Source organism: Heteronotia binoei, chromosome 4, assembly GCF_032191835.1.
Source record: "Heteronotia binoei isolate CCM8104 ecotype False Entrance Well chromosome 4, APGP_CSIRO_Hbin_v1, whole genome shotgun sequence".
Taxonomy (NCBI): Eukaryota; Metazoa; Chordata; class Lepidosauria; order Squamata; family Gekkonidae; genus Heteronotia; species Heteronotia binoei.
Window position 1 is genome coordinate 23,694,190 of NC_083226.1, and position 15,890 is coordinate 23,710,079.

Here is a 15,890-nt window from a genome sequence, read left to right on the forward strand (position 1 = left end):
CCTATAACAGCTCCCCCCCCCCCAATGTGGTGGTCATGGATGCTATGGCGTCCCCCTCCAACACCATAACTGGTGCTGGCCAAGTGTTTTCAGAAAGTGGGTGGAGCCGGATAGAGCTTTTGCCCAGCATGGCTTCTGACAGGATGCTGGAGATCTGATTTGCTATACAGATTACAATAACACTGCTTTAGAGATAGCTGCCACTAATGTTGGTTTGATTCTCTCTAACGTTCCTCTTTCCCAGAGTGCTGTTAAAAATTACTCTTCTTGTTCGCTGTACTTTATCTTCCTTTGGCTGATTGTTCCCACCAGGGCTTTTTTTTTTGTAGCAGGAACTCCTTTGCATATTAGGCCACGTACTTCTGATGTAGCCAATCCTCCTGGAGTTGACAGTAGGCCCTGTAATAAGATTCTGTAAGCTCTTGGAGAATTGGCTTCATCAGGGGTGCATGGCCTAATATGCAAAAGAGTTCCTGCTACAAAAAAAAGCCACCATCCTGTGTCAGAATTCCAAAGATACCTATTGGCTCAAAAAGGTTGGAGCCCCTGCCTATAGCCATTTAGTCTGTCCTTTACGTAAGGGGATAGCAGCTCACGTAGTCCTGCTTAGCCCAAGCTTCTCAGAGCTTGGGAACTAAGTTGGGTTGGCTACAGTCAGTATGTGGATGTGAGACTTCCAAGCAGGACTGGTGTCCTATGCAAAGGAAGGCAATAACAAACCACCTCTGCTCATCTCTCACCTGGAATGCCCAATGGATGGGGGTCACCGTGAATTGGTTGAGGCGTGTTCTTCTTAAATAAGCGATACTAAAACGAGGTCCTCATTCCATTGGTAATCCATAGACCTAGATGTGCTAGAATATGGTGGACCGTCTATACGTCAAAGCTCAAATAGTTGAATAAAATCTAGGAAACAGACCTGAAAGGCAGTGTGGTGTAGCGGTTAGAAAACTGGACTAGATTTGTGGTGAGATTTGGAACCAAATCCCTGCTTGCCAAGGAAAGCCTCACCTGGTGGTCTTGGTGCTAGATTGAGTGACTCAGGATGCCTGGACCGTGATGGATGCCACATCACTCTAAATATGTATAAGTATGTAACTCCTTGAATGGGATGCCTCTCTTTATCTTAACTGGGAGCTGCCTTCTGACCGCCCCTCCTCCCTTTGCCCTATCACTCTCTTTGTCCCTTACATGGCCTTCCATGGCTACAAATGTCTCTGCAGATCTCTCCTGTAGGTACAATGCCCTCATACTCCCACACAAGCTGGCCATTTGTGATAGCGAAAGTACTCTTTAGATTAGGCTTCTCTCTTTTTTTGACAGCAACCTGAATGTGAACTGGATTTGCTAGAATAAATGTTAAGTTTACCCTTCCCCCCGCCCCCCAATATACTCCTTGGGAGATTTATCACTGCACTCAGTATCACACTTCTATGACTGGGCAAAACTCTGCTATATTAACCAAATACCCCAAATTCTTGGGCCAATTCTTCTTTGTCAGGCTACACTATCTCCGAGGATGTCTGTATAACACTACCAAAATTAGGAGGCAAGATTTCTGGGGCTGATCCATGCAGAGCTGTGCATATGAAAGATGCTACCGAAGCCTGACTCGATTTAACAGATGCATAATAGTCACGGCATGTTCAATTAAAATTAAGATGCAAAATAAAACATTTAAAAGGTTGTCGGGAGTTAATAACGGGGGCAACAACAAATGGTACCATCACAGATGCCTTTATTTGTTTTGTTCTGTATCCCATTTCCTGCAGCAACACTGCAGCCAATTAAATAAGCAAGCAAATATTCCTAAGCATGCTAGACAGGCGACAGATCTTTAGTTGGCTGCAATTGTCTCGTGGATCCAGTCAACGTAGTTGCAGACCTTGGTGTATACCCCTGGGTAGCCACTCAGAGCACACCCTACCCCCCAGGACACAATTCCCTGGAGCTCCCCGTTGCACACCACAGGTCCACCGGAGTCACCCTGTCGGAGGGAAAAAAGAGGCAATTATTAATATGCCATTTGCTAAAGCTGGATTCATGATATCTGCTATAAGTGGAATTAGGGGGGGGAGTCAAAATATAGACCAATTCCTCACTAGCAGTTGCTCTCCATCTGGGCTTCTGCTTTCCTTGGATCAAGCAATCAATTCCCCACATTTTGCTGCATGAGCACATTTTGATCCACGGCTCCCTCCGATATCCTTCACAGCTTCCTGCTCTATTTTTTTGGAGATCCAGAAGCTGTGAGGGAAATTGGAGGGAGCTGCAAGTCAAAATGTGGCTGTGCAACGACTGGCGGAGAATTAATAGCTTGATCCGAGGAAAGCAAGAGGAAGAACGCAGCGGAACACAGTTTTGGAACGTCTTTCTGGAAACAAAATTCTTTTAAAAAAATGTTTAAAAGTTCATGAGGGGCACCCAGACATGAGGTATGTTTCTCCTCCAAACTGGGAGCCAGTTTGGTGTAGTGATTAAGTGTGCGGACTCTTATCTGGGAAAACCAGGTATGATTCCCCACTCTTCCACTTGCAGCTGCTGAAATGGCCTTGGGTCAGTCATAGTTCTCGTAAAGGTTGTCCTTGAAAGGGCATCTTCTGTGAGAGCTCTCTCAGCTCCACCCGCTTCACAGGGTGTCTGGTGTGGGGGAAGAAGATAAAGAAGATTGTAAGCTGCTCTGAGACTCTGATTCAGAGAGAAGGGCAGGGTATAAATCTGCGGTCTTCTTCTTCTTCTTCTTCCTTCGTTTCCTTCTTGAGAGTTCGTTTCCTTCTTGAGAGTTTCCTTCGTTTCCTTCGTTTCCTTCGTTTCCTTCTTGAGAGTTTTTCCAGAAAAAAAGCCCTGTGTATGTGTGTTTGTGTGTCCTGTTCTAAGTCAGGGGTCTCCAACATGGTGCCTGTGAGCACCCACTGATACCTCTTCTAGTGCCCTTTTAGCAAGTGGGCAGGGCCAGGTAAGGCTTTTGCCCAGCAAGGCCTCTGATTGGTTCCTGGAGATTTGATAGACTGCACAGATTTTTAAAAAATGTTGCTTTGACAGTAGCTACCACCACACCACAAGAATCTGCACTATGTCGTTACTGGTGTTAAACTGTGGCAATCATTTTGTGGTTGGCTCGGCCTCCTGTGGCAGCCATTTTGCGCTGCACCCACCACCCTATGTCAAAATGTCGAAGGTGCTCACGGGTCTCAAAAAGGCTGGGGACTTCTGTTCTAGGTGATCTGTTCTCGATGTCAACCTACTGACAAGAGCATCGATGCAGTATATTCTGCCTAGGTGGAAGGAAGAGCGAGAAAAGGCATCTCACCTGGCAGGAATCTTTGCCACCATCCAAGTACCCCACGCACATCATGTTAGCAGTGATTTTCCCAGGAAGGGCAGTCTTGCATTCAGCATCAGTTAAGACTGGAGCATCCAAGCATTGCAGAAGCTCTGGCAAGTTGTCTGTCACAAGAGGGGGGGAAAGGAGACGATAGAGAAAAAGGAAAACAAACACTCTGTGAGGTAGGTGGGGCTGAGAGAGCTTTCACAGAAGCTGCCTTTTCAATGAAATTGCTGAGCAGTCGGGTTAGAACTGATAAAAGGAAGTATTTCTTCACCCAAAGCATGATTAACACATGGAATTCACTGCCACAGGCGGTGGTGGTTGCTGCAAGCATAGAAAGCTTCAAGAGGGGATTGGATCAACATATGGAGCAGAGGTCCATCAGTGGCTATTAGCCACAGGGTATTGTTGGAACTCTCTGCCTGGGGCAGTGATGCTCTATATTCTTGGTCTGTGGGGGGCACAGTGGGAGGGCTTCTAGTGTCCTGGCCCCACCGATGGACCTCCTGATGGTGTAGGGTTGCCAAGCCCAATTCAAGAAATATCTGGGGACTTTGGGGGTGGAGCCAGGAGACATCGGGGGCAGAGCCAGGAGCAAAGGTGTGACAATTGAACTCCAAGGGAGTTCTGGCCATCACATTTAAAGGGACAGCACACCTTTTAAAATGCCTTCCTTCCATAGGAAATCATGAAGGATGGGGCACCTTCTTTTGGGGCTCATAGAATTGGAATCCCTGGTTCAAGCATTTTGAAACTTGGGGGGTATTTTGGGGAGAGGCACTAGATGCTATACTGAAAATTTGGTGCCTCTACCTCAAAGCACAGCCCCCCCAGAGCCCCCGATACCCATGGATCAATTCCCCATTATTCCCTATGGGAATCGTTCTCTGTAGGGAATAATTGCCCAGTAGCCATTTCCCTTCCCCCGCCGCTTTCTGATGACCCTAAAGCGGGGGGGTGGGGGGAGGGCCTCCAAACCTGGGGATTGGTAACCCTCTCTCCCTAGGGTTGCCAATCCCCAGTTGGGGGCAGGGGATCCCCCGGTTTGGAGGCCCTCCCCCCGCTTCAGGGTTGTCAGAAAGCAGGGGAGGGGTGGGAAATGTCTGCTGGGAACTCTATTATTCCCTATGGAGATTTATTCCTATACAAAATCACAGAGAATTGATCTGCGGGTATCTGGGATTCTGGGGGGGGGCTGTTTTTTGAGATAGAGGCACCACATTTTCAGTACAGCATCTAGTCCCTCTCCCCAAAATATCCCCCAAGTTTCAAAACGATTGGACCAGGGGGTCCAATTCTATGAGCCCCAAAAGAAGGTGCCCCTATCCTTCATTATTTCCTATGGAAGGAAGGCATTGAAAAGGTGTGCCGTCCCTTTAAATATGATGGCTGGAACTCCCTTTGGAGTTCAATTATGCTTGTCACAGCCTTGATCTTGGCTTCACCCCTAATGTCTCCTGGCTCCACCCCCAAAGTTTCCTGGCTCCACCCCCAAAATCCCCAGATATTTCTTAAATTGGACTTGGCAACCCTATCTCTCTCTCACACACACACACACACACACACTTACTGGGTCTGGTTCCTCCACAATGACATCTGAAAAGAGCTATGCTGCTCTCTCTCTCTCACACACACACACACACTTAGTTGCTCTAAAACAAAAGCAAAACAAACCGAGGGACTGTGTTGCTGACCCTTCCCATGAAGTACTTCCTGCTCAACTTTAAAGGCACACAGACACACACACCAGTTTACAGGTTTCTAAACCTCCCAGAGATCTAGAGCTGCATGGTGGTTGTGTGGGTGCGGCTTCCCCACCGGCCAGCTGGCTGGGGGCAGGGGGAAGCCTGTAAAACTGGGGGATCCCCCACTGGGACCTGGGGATTGGGAAGCCTATGATGGTGCCTGTTTGTTGTTTTTTTGCCCACTGTGTGACACAGAGTGTTGGACTGGATGGGTCATTGGCCTGATCCAACATGGCTTCTCTTATGTTCTTAAGATATGGATTTATACCCTGCTCTTCACGGAATCTCAGGGGCTTACAGGTTCCTTCCCTTCTCCCCACCACAGACACCCTGTGAGGGAGATGGGACTGAGAGAGCTCTTTCGAGAACTGCTCTTGAGAGAACAGCTCTGAGAGAACTTGTGATTGACCCAGGGTCATACCAGTAGTTGTTGATGATGATATTGGATTTATATTCTGCCCTTCACTCTGAATCTCAGAGTGGCTCACAATCTCCTTTATTTTTCTCCCCCACAACAAACACCCTATAAGGTAGGTGGGGCTGAGAGATCTTTCAGAGAAGCTGCCCTTTCAAGGACAACTCTGCAAAAGCTATGGCTAACCCAAGGCCATTCCAACATCTGCAAGTGGAGGAGTGGGGAATCAAACCCTGTTCTCCCAGATAAGAGTCCGTGCACTTAACCGCTACACCAAACTGGCTTTCAAAAGAATAAAGATGTGTTGGGACTACCTGGAAACTAGAGAGCAGGAAAATCTATTGAACCATGGATTGATAGGGATTGACGGGACTGTACCACTTCAGAGAGCAAGTGTGTTTGGAGAACCATATGTTCACATGCAAACAAACAACCAAACTCTCAGTCCACATTCTGAAAATAGTATGTTGGAGATATGAGTTCTAGCCTAACCTGTCAGATCTGCTACATTTCATTCCAGCAGATTATTTTATTTGAAGAAGAGTCCGATTCCCATTCCTGAGCACAGTCTGAAGTGGTAAAATCTAAGGAGTGTAGCATACAGATGTTGTCAGAGTTCTGGGTAACTCCAACAAACTCAGATCTAGCACTGCAAGAAGATGACAAGGAAGGATTGAGAGGTGTGGATGGAGAGATGTGACCAGCTATGAAGTATCCTTTCTCCTGGCCTTACCTCCAAACCCAGATTTCCTGCTCTGTAGATCTGCATTCACTCATACTCATTCACTCATACTCATTCACTAATTGGAGAAATGCAACTCTGATGTGGGCATCCTTTCTCATCACTGGTGAAAATGAAGTGGGATTTTTTGTTGCAGGAACTCCTTTGTATATTAGGCCACAAACCCCTGATGCAGCCAATCCTCCTGGAGGGTACAGTAGGCCCTGTAAGAAGAGCCCTGTTAGCTCTTGGAGGATTGGCTTCATCAGGGGTATGTGGCCTAATATGCAAAGGAGTTCCTGCTACAAAAAAAAGCTCTGAGTGGGGACATTGGATTCTGATAGAAAGTGGTCAGAGAGGATAGAGTTAAGTTCTCTTTTACCCTGCCCAGAGGTTGTTCCGCTTCTAATCATGGGATCTTGCAGCTGATCTTTGCATTTAAGAGAAACAGGTTTATGGGTCAATTTGAACCCAAATCACTGCAGAAAGAAAAAGGATATTTGTGACTAGAAGGGGATACTTCTATACTCACATCCATTGCTGAGGGTGTTCCCCCATCCTGAGATGAGGCACTCGGTCCCAGCTGTAACACACTTGGAGGGCAAGGAAATGGCTCGGATGCGGGAGTTCAAGGTGGCGGGTTTGGCCAGCTTGATGAGCATAATATCGTTGTCCATGTTCTTCGGGCTGTAGCCAGGGTGGCGAATTTGTTTCTCGGCTTCAATGAACTCTTCTGAGCCTTCCAGCACATCTATGTTGTGTTCCCCGAGTCTTACCTGTATGCGGCCACTGGGGAAATGAGAGGAGTGACACAGCAAACCATTAGCTCCCAGTTCTTGTGTTATTCTGATGCTCTCCTAGGAAGAAGAACTTCCTGTGGACACCAGACCTCCTCTCTCTGTTGCAAGGGTTCCCTGCCTTTTTGAGCCTATATCCACCTTTGGAATTCTGATACAGGATGGTGGGCACAACCACTAAATGGCTGCTATTGGAGGTGGAGCAAACCTCAAAATGGCCACGGCAGGAGGTGGAGCCACACATAGAGGAAGCTCAAGTGCAAGGGGAAGAGTAATATTTTTAAAAAATACACTGGGAAATAGGACTTTGAGAAAATAAAACTAACACAGTTCAGGCAGCTGCCACCCAAATGCTGTTATTTTAATTTGCACAGTCGCTTTGATCTCCAGTGGCCAATCCAAGGTCCTGCTAGGTAAGAAAACTACTTGGCTCCACCTATTTTCTAAAAACGCTCAATGGGCACCAGGAAAGGTGCAGGTTGGCACCATGACATCCACAGGCACTACTTTGAGTGAATTTTGCTCATCCTTCCCCTATCAACTGTGCTGCCTTTATGGATTTGGCAGGTGAATCAGTGAGTTGCATTAGAGCAGGCTAATGGGAAACGGGGGACATTTTGGGCAAAAGAGCTTTAGTATCCCATAGTCCCAGAGCACAGTTCTTTGCATACAGCTTCACAACTGCAAGAAGCTGTATGGATACCCAGGGCTGCGATCTTCCATGCAAAATAATACAGCTTCAGTCCATTTTCAATGCACTTTCTAACTGGATTGTGGCAGTTCACATGGTAAAACCCAGTTGGGAAGTGCATTGAAAGTGCATTATTTAGCATGTGTGATCGCAGCTCAGAAAATGGGTAGTTGGTGCTCAAATGAAGAACAGCATAAACAAGGCTTTTTTGTAGCAGGAACTCCTTTGCATATTAGGCCACACACCCCTGATGAAGCCAATTCTCCTGGAGCTTACAGTAGGTCCTGTACTAAGAACCCTGTAAGCTCTTGGAGGATTGGCTATATCAGGGGTGTGTGGCCTAATATGCAAAGGAGTTCCTGCTACAAAAAAAGCCCTGGGCATGAGGTGAAATAAGTTTTGATTCTGGACCAAAATCATCAAAGAACTGTGTTTTATAAGCACAAGGAGGCCTCTAGTGGATCAGAGCATAAAGACATCTACGACATCTGGATTTCCTGCTTATCCCACACAAACTTAGTTGGTCTGAAAGCAGAACAACAAAAATGAACCCCATTAATAAGACAGAACTAAATAATATTTATTGCATACTCACGACTGGTAGCAGTGAGCTGCTGAGAGGACCCATTGATCGTCGATGAGGGAGCCCCCGCAAAAGTGGTACCCCGCATTCAGAGAAACCTGGTAGGGGAGGGAGTGCTCCAGGCAGGTGTAACCCCCTACAATCTTGTCATCGTCATCAAAGGGGAAAGCCGCTGTAGGAAGCAAGATCATATTCAACCGACTAAAAGAAAACCATAAGCATTTGCTCAAGAAAACCTGTAAAGACCTGACACTTTCATATCATCGACATTCAGAAGATTGATTCGCAGGCAACGAAGGCATCAATCGTCTGGATTAACCAGAGTGAGACAACCAGCGGTTTTCTAATGCTTAAATGATGAGGTTTTCTAACGCGCTCGCAGTCTTATCCAAAATTCCAGCCTACAGAAATCCATTTCTCTGTTTGGAACTGCCGCTGTTAGCAGTCTGGGCAGCATGTTGTTTCCAGCCTTGAGGAAAACAGAAGCAAGGAAGAAAAATGCCTTCTATTGAAACTCAACGTGAGACAGGCTGACTCATTCAAGGAAGCCGCAGCCTTCAGTTTGCAAAACCCAAGCAAGGCTGTTAATCAGTGGTGGGATTCAAATAAATTAACAACAGGTTCTATGTCCTAATGACCATTTTAACTATACCAAAAGATATACTGAAAGGTAGTTTAATAATTCACGCATTAAATACTGCAATAAGAACAGTAAAAGAGGTAAAGACAACTAAACTGTTGTTAATTTATTTGAATCCCACCACTGCATAAGACCACCCACTAAATTCATTTATAGGTGAGATATGAACCTGGAGCTTTGTGGTTTGTGGCTGAGCCACTAAACTATACCAGCACTGCAGGTTAGGGAGCGCTCTGAAGGATTGTGTAGAAGAGCTCTTTAAAAGCTGCACCCTGCCACAAAGATTCCAGTTGTATATTGTTACAGTTGGATCAGTGTTTTTCACTCAATGGATTGGAAGCCACATGTGGCTCTTTGGCATGCTTTTCTGAGTACTGTTCCCCAGTGCAGGACCTGGCCCATGTTTCAGGAAAGTAGACCAAAGACTTTGCCTAATGGGGCTTGTGGCTGATAGCTGGTTCTCACTTTGAAATAGCCACCAGTGGAACAGGTAAGCTGCAATCCTCCTTAAAGTGCAGTCCTCCTGCCAGGGATGGAAATAAATATGGCTCTTTTGGTTGATGGCAATCGTAGATGTTGCTCTCCATGAACTACTGAATGAGTAGCCTGGTCTCGCTGCCCTATGGAGCCCGCCGTTTCCTCCAGCCTCACCTTCATCGGGGCGCAGAAAGCAAAGGCGACCCCTTCCTCCTCCTCCTGCTGCTCAGCGGTGAAGGGGGAGGCAGCGGTTAACAGCAGGCGCCCGACCAACAAACGGTTCTATAGAACTGATGGCACATTAGGTAACGGTTCCATAGAACTGGTGCGAACCTGCTGAATCCCACCACTGCTGTTAATGATAGGACATTTTGGAGGTCATGAATTCATAGCTATAAGCTGGAAATGGCCAGATGGTACAGAACACACACAATGCTTGTGAATGCAACCAAAAATTTTAAAGTTCCTGACCCATTTAGCCTTATAATAACTCTGATAAAGGTCTATTTGGCTAAGGCAGGACTTTAGCAAACGACCCGCAGACCTTTGGAGGTGAACAAGAAATTGAACTCGCATCTGCCGTGCTCCAATAATCCCCTACTGGAGGGGGTCTTCACAGCAGGCTAAAAACAAATCTTGCTCAAACATCTCTATGCAATTCAAACATAAAACCGCAATTGGCCAATATATTAAAACAATATGAGCCAAGTCAGGAGGATAAATCAATTTTGTCTGCTTGGTGAAATGGCCACCATTCCATCTAAGGTTCAGTGGTTGGAACATCACACCTTCGTTTCAGGTCTCCATCCAGCCATTCTTTTGTTTCAGCATGGCCCTTGGCTCAGTGGCAAAGCATATGCACAAGATCCTAAACGTCCTTCACTTCTCCATTTAGAAATATCTCAAGCATCAATGGTTATGAAAGATCTCTCCATGCTAGAAAGCCACTGCCAATAGAAATACTAGGCTTAAGCAGGCCAACTTTCGGCCTCATCTTACAGGAGCTTCGTATGGTGACCCAAACAAGGTCACAAATAATTTGGAGGGCATCGGTCACACTACCTTTAGCAGCACCTGCGTCAGACTGGCCAATAAAGATATGAGATTGGCTGATCTCAAACCTGAGCAATAAGAAACAGAACTATAGAACCCACCAGCTGCACCCAGGCAGACAAGGAGCAGAAGGAACGTCATGGCTTCTCCGTCAGCGGTCACGTTCTCTACCTGCTGCAAGAGGAAATTGCCAGGGAAGACCTCACACCCTAAATACCTGCCTGTAGGCCTTATCTTGCCAGCTCCCAAAGCTGCAGCAGCTTTTCGCTTCCCAGGGTCTTGGAATAACTTTGAGCCTGTTATCAAGGTTGGTATTTCCAAGAATAGAAAGGGCAGACTTGCCATGACTTTGAACGCTCACTGTACTGATCAACTCCCATGACATCTGTGCAAAGATTTCCGAGGGCCATCTTTGCATGGGGAGCGACGTGGGTCTCAGATTACCAAGGGTCCGGAACCTTGAATTGGAAAATGGGTAACTAATGATATTCTTTCAAAAATCAGACTGAGAAGGTTGGATTGACTTTTTCCAGCCAAAAAGCAGGCCGCTGTTTTTCACACAAATGGAAATGTTCCTCTTGTCTTCAAGGGCAGCCCCATTTAGAGTGTGTTACAGTAGTCAAGTTTGGAAGTTAAAGTAGCAGGGGTCAGTGTAGCCAAATCATCTTTCGGGAAGGGGGAACAACCTCTCTGCCAACTATCATTTTTTGCACCCATGGTGTTTTCTATCAGTAGGGCAGGATCCAACAGAATGCCCGAACTCTGTACTGAATTATTTATTGTATTGTATTCCATTTTTATACAGCCCATTCCTTGCAATAGGGCTCAGGTCGATGTACAATAGCACATTAAAACAGACATATCATAGGAGATGGCAGCATTAAAAATTACAATAAAATTCAAACAGCAATTCAATTTAGACAGATGGTGGTCAAAAAATTTCCAGAAGTGCTATCACCTTGCAGGGAGGGGGAGGCAGTGAGAGTGCCAGCAAAGATGGATGCTGTCACTGTCCTCAACAGAACATCTGGAGGGACATCTTGGTCTTACAGGTCCTGTGGTATTGCACCAGGTCCCACAGGGCATGGATGTTACTCGGCAGAGAGTTCCACCAGGTTGAGTCCAGGGCGCTAAAAGCCTTGGCCCTGGTCGATGTCAGCCAGATATCTCTTGGGCCAGGAACCACAAGCAAGTTCTTATCAGCTGAGTCAGTGTCAGTGGGTTCCACCATGCATTCTGTACACATAGCATGATCCTCCCATATTATGAGATCGTGTGACTCTTTTTCAATTTTCACAGTGGCTGATAACACAGCAGAGAATCCCCTAGTGCACAGCAAGATGGAAAACAGGGCTTCATGGCCTCACTTGCCTGGGGTTCTCCTGCCTCCCCCAGTCAAAAGGCCAGCAAGCCACTCACCATCCAAAATCACATAAGAAGAGGAGAAAGGGTGATGTGGGCTTCTCCAGGGGTTAATGAGGGCTGCAGGGGTGTGGCAAAGCCCCTGGCGGCTGGCTGGCTGCCTGCTCTCCTAATCCAGGGATTGTTATGCAGCTGCACGTACTATTCAATGGACAAGGTAGGTGGGGAAGGACCCTCAGAAAGGTTCACGAGCTCTGCTCCTGTGAGCTCCTGCTGAATCCAAGGCCTGCTCTTAACAGAAAACGTTTTAAATTATTGTGGTAAGCCACCTTGAACCACAAGGAAAGACAGGAGATAAATTCTAATCGTCTATTTTAATAAATACATATTTTAATAAACACACAAAAATATTCAAGGACCTGAGCACCCCCTTTAAATCTGAAGTGGTGCGGCCCAGACACAGGTTAACCATGTGACATGCTGTTTGTGGGAACTGAGGTTCAGTGTGGTAAAGGGAGCATTCTGCAGGTGCGGTTGCTATGACTATGAAAAGATGGTGAACAGTGGGACTTGTACACCACTCTAGCTCAGGAAAGTCAGTAATGGGGTGGGGAGAGGAAACAGTTGACAGTTGGAGCCCACCCCCCACCCCCAATATCCCTTGAAAGTGCAGCCACCCCAGCCCAGAAATTAGCATGACAAGAGAAGCCCAGGATAGGAAATGCTGCATTTCTCTGGTAACCTCTGTTTCTGTAGCCACACACTATTTGTTGATGTGAGCAGGTTTTTGTAGGAATTGGCAGTGACTCTGAAGTAGGGTTGCCAATCCCCAGGTGGGGTCAGGGGATCCCCCGGTTTGGAGCCCCTCCCCCCGCTTCAGGGTCATCAGAAAGCGGGGGGAGGGGAGGGAAATGTCTGCTGGGAACTCTATTATTCCCTATGGAGATTTATTCCCATAGAAAATCATGGAGAATTGATCCGTGGGTATCTGGGGCTCTGGGGGGCTGTTTTTTGGGGTAGAGGCACCAAATTTTCAGTATAGCATCTAGTGCTGCCCCCCCCCAAAATACCCCCCAAGTTTCAAAACGATTGGACCAGGGGGTCCAATTCTATGAGCCCCAAAAGAAGGTGCCCCTATCCTTCATTATTTCCTATGGAAGAAAGGCATTGAAAAGGTATGCGGTCCCTTTAAATGTGATGGCTGGAACTCCCTTGGAGTTCATTTATGCTTGTCACACCCTTGCTCCTGGCTCCGCCCCTAATGTCTCCTGGCTCCATCCCCAAAGTCTCCTGGCTCCACCCCCAAAGTCCCCAGATATTTCTTGAATTGGACTTGGTAACCCTACTCTGAAGTGCTGTGTTTTGGCTGCTGGCACAGAGATAAGCGGCCGAATCTGCTTGCTTCATAGGCGAAACGGTCAGGTTCAAGCGGTACGTCTCAGGCTGCATAGCAGAGAACTGCTCCAAACCGTCACCTCCCTGTTGTTCTTCTTTATTAAGGAAGTAGTAGAGAAACACCGGGCCCTTCCCTGCCTTCTGCTGGTACCAGTACATGTGGTCGTGCTTATTTGTTTGGTGGCACTTGAAGCGGGCAGCTTGGCCTGCTTGCAGAACCAGACTCGACTGTTGAGTGATCTCAGCATTAGTACCTCCTGGAAGAAAATGAAAGGGGAATGAAAATGACGGTGAATTTAATTGAAAACAGTAAAGCTTTTAGGGATGCCAGCCTCCAGGTGGGACCTGGGGATCCCCTGGAATTACACCTCATCTCCAGACTACGGAGATCAATTCCCCTGGAGAGAACAGATGCTTTGGAGGGTGGACTCTATGGAATTGTACCCCACTGAGGTCCCTGTCCTCTCCAGGCTCCATCCCCAAATCTGTAAGGGTTTTGCAATGCAGTGTTGTGATCCTAGCCCCACATCCCCTGCCAGTGATCTGGCAACCCTCTAAGAAATCTTCTAAGAAGAAAAAATATTTTGAGCCAAGGACCTATCTAGTTCCAGGACACAAATGGCCACACACCATCCAGTCCACATCTCTGCTGGGAGAGTGAGCTTGTGTGTGTAAAGATTCAATGCGTGCTTCCTTCTCAGGCTCCAAGAAGTGGGCTGCTCTTAACAGCATTACATTGGGTAGAAAGTGGACTTCTCTGATGTAATTGCTCTAACTGAATTGAGAGAGTTAAGCGATCACGAGGAAGCAGGACATTTTTTTGTAGAAAAAGCCCAGCAGAAACCCTGATGTCAATATGGTTTCACACAGGGCTTTTTTGTTGTTCCGGCTGGTGCAGCGACAGGGGGTGTGGCTTGATATGCAAATGAGTTCTTGCTGGGCTTTTTTGTAGAAAAAGCCCAGCAAGAACTCATTTGCATATCAAGCCACACCCCCTGTCGCTGCACCAGCCGGAACGACATTCCAGAATTGCAGGTTGACCTTTCTTCGTTTCTGCTCAAAAAAACCCCTGTGCGTGAGCATTGAGGCAGATCATAGGTTTGCCAATTCTGTGTTGGGAAGTTGCCGGATATTTGGAGCTGGAGCCAGGGGATGGAGTTCAATGGGAAGGTGCTCAGCAGGGATGTGATGTCATACAGTGTACCCTTTGAAACTACCTTTTCCCCCAGGGGAACTAATCTCTATAGTCTGGAGATCATTTGTAATGCTACAAGAAATCCAGGAGGGCCCCACATAGAAGGTTGCAACCCTAAAATATATAGGGTTGCCTGGTCCCATTGAGGGTTCCCCTGCTTTTGGGGGCTTCAATCCAAAAAACCCCAAACAGGGAACCCCGCCCCCAAACAGGGACATTGCTGTCTGATATCTGTGATGTGATGATGTCACTTCTGGGTTATATGATGTCATTGTGTCATGTGGCGATGCTCTGCTTCTTGGGGAAACTATGGTTTTGAAGGCCAAAACCAGAGTTTTGTTTGTGATATCGCCACTGCAATGATGTCACTTCTGGGTGGTCATAACATCAAAGACATTGTGCATGATATCCTGCTCACCCCTGGAACACCCCCCAAATCCCCCCACCACTATGGTGAGGGGATCTCGTTACCCTAAAAAGATACTATCTCCACTGGTTCTTGTCTGAGGATTGGTTCTGTTGTTCTACAGAAGTGTTGCCATTTCTCCTATTTGTGGAGCATATTCTTTCTATCTCTCACTCATTTTGGCACAACTTGGCTCCGCCATGGAAAATGTAGAGGCCCGAAACTGAGTTTAATTAGATTAAAGATGATTATTAGATTATAGATGCTTATGGGAGAGAGCAGGAAAGCAGGTTAGCTTCGCCTTCCAGTCAGTGTTTCTCTTCTGACATGAGGGTTCCAGCCTTACACATCATACGCACAGAGGTATTTGTAGGAAGAGGAGGTGACTTTGAAGTGCTGTGTCTAGGCTGCTCGCACAGAGATACACAGACGAATCCTCTCGCTTCACAGACGAAATGTTCAGTTCACAGGTCCTTGTCCGGGGCCACTCAGCTGTGAAACGTGGAAGAGGGTTGCCGGTGTCTATTGGCTGATTATTCTGGAACAAAAAGAGAAGCTGTGGACCCTGCCCTGCATCCTGCCGGTACCAGTACATAGCATTGTGTCCGTTTGCAGGGTAGCACTCAAGCTGGGCAGGTTGATCTTCTTCCAGAACCAGACTCAGTTGTTGAGTGACCTCGTCACTGGAGCATCCTGGGAGGAAAAAGAAGGAGGGAAAAGACTTGACAGTAACATCAGTAGAAAACAGTGGCTCAGATGTGGAATTTGAGAGCATTCTCTAAAGAATAACCTTTTGAACCTGATAAAGACTTACTGACTTCCAGGAGCCAAAGGAGGATGCCCCAGCCGATCCACATCTCTGCTCATAGAGAGCGGGATAAGCTTCTGATTAACTTTATTGAACTTACTGTGTGTTACTTCCTTCTCAGACTCAAAGCCTAAGTTTGCCATCTCCAGATTGGGAAATACCTAGAGATCTGGAGGTGGAGCCTAGAGTGGGCAGGATTTGGGCAAGGGAAGGAACTCAATGGGCATAATCAGGGGTGGAATTCTAGCAAGAGCTCCTTTGCATATTAGGCCAC

At 46.9% G+C, this 15,890-nt stretch overlaps 1 protein-coding gene across 1 annotated transcript; it reads right to left on the bottom strand.

Annotated features, from left to right (window-relative positions):
• Positions 1-1,672: 1,672 nt before the first annotated feature.
• Positions 1,673-15,665, bottom strand: LOC132570080 (trypsin-like). The gene is made up of 7 exons (XM_060236519.1): positions 15,623-15,665; positions 15,196-15,501; positions 13,159-13,464; positions 8,293-8,452; positions 6,742-6,998; positions 3,311-3,447; positions 1,673-1,987 (listed from the first exon to the last, which is right to left on the bottom strand). Exons 1-7 carry the CDS (start codon positions 15,663-15,665, stop codon positions 1,838-1,840), a joined length of 1,359 nt encoding a protein of 452 aa, XP_060092502.1. The 3' UTR covers positions 1,673-1,837.
• Between the last annotated feature and the right edge of the window lie 225 nt (positions 15,666-15,890).

Coding starts and splice junctions, on each gene's coding strand:
- LOC132570080 (XM_060236519.1), bottom strand. CDS start 15,665: ATGTGGATCGGCTGGGGCATCCTCCTTTGGCTCCTGGAAGTCA. Junction 15,502..15,622: donor CCTTTGGCTCCTGGAAGTCA/GTAAGTCTTTAT, acceptor TTTTCCTCCCAG/GATGCTCCAGTGACGAGGTC. Junction 1,988..3,310: donor GTGGCAAAGATTCCTGCCAG/GTGAGATGCCTT, acceptor TCCCTCCGACAG/GGTGACTCCGGTGGACCTGT.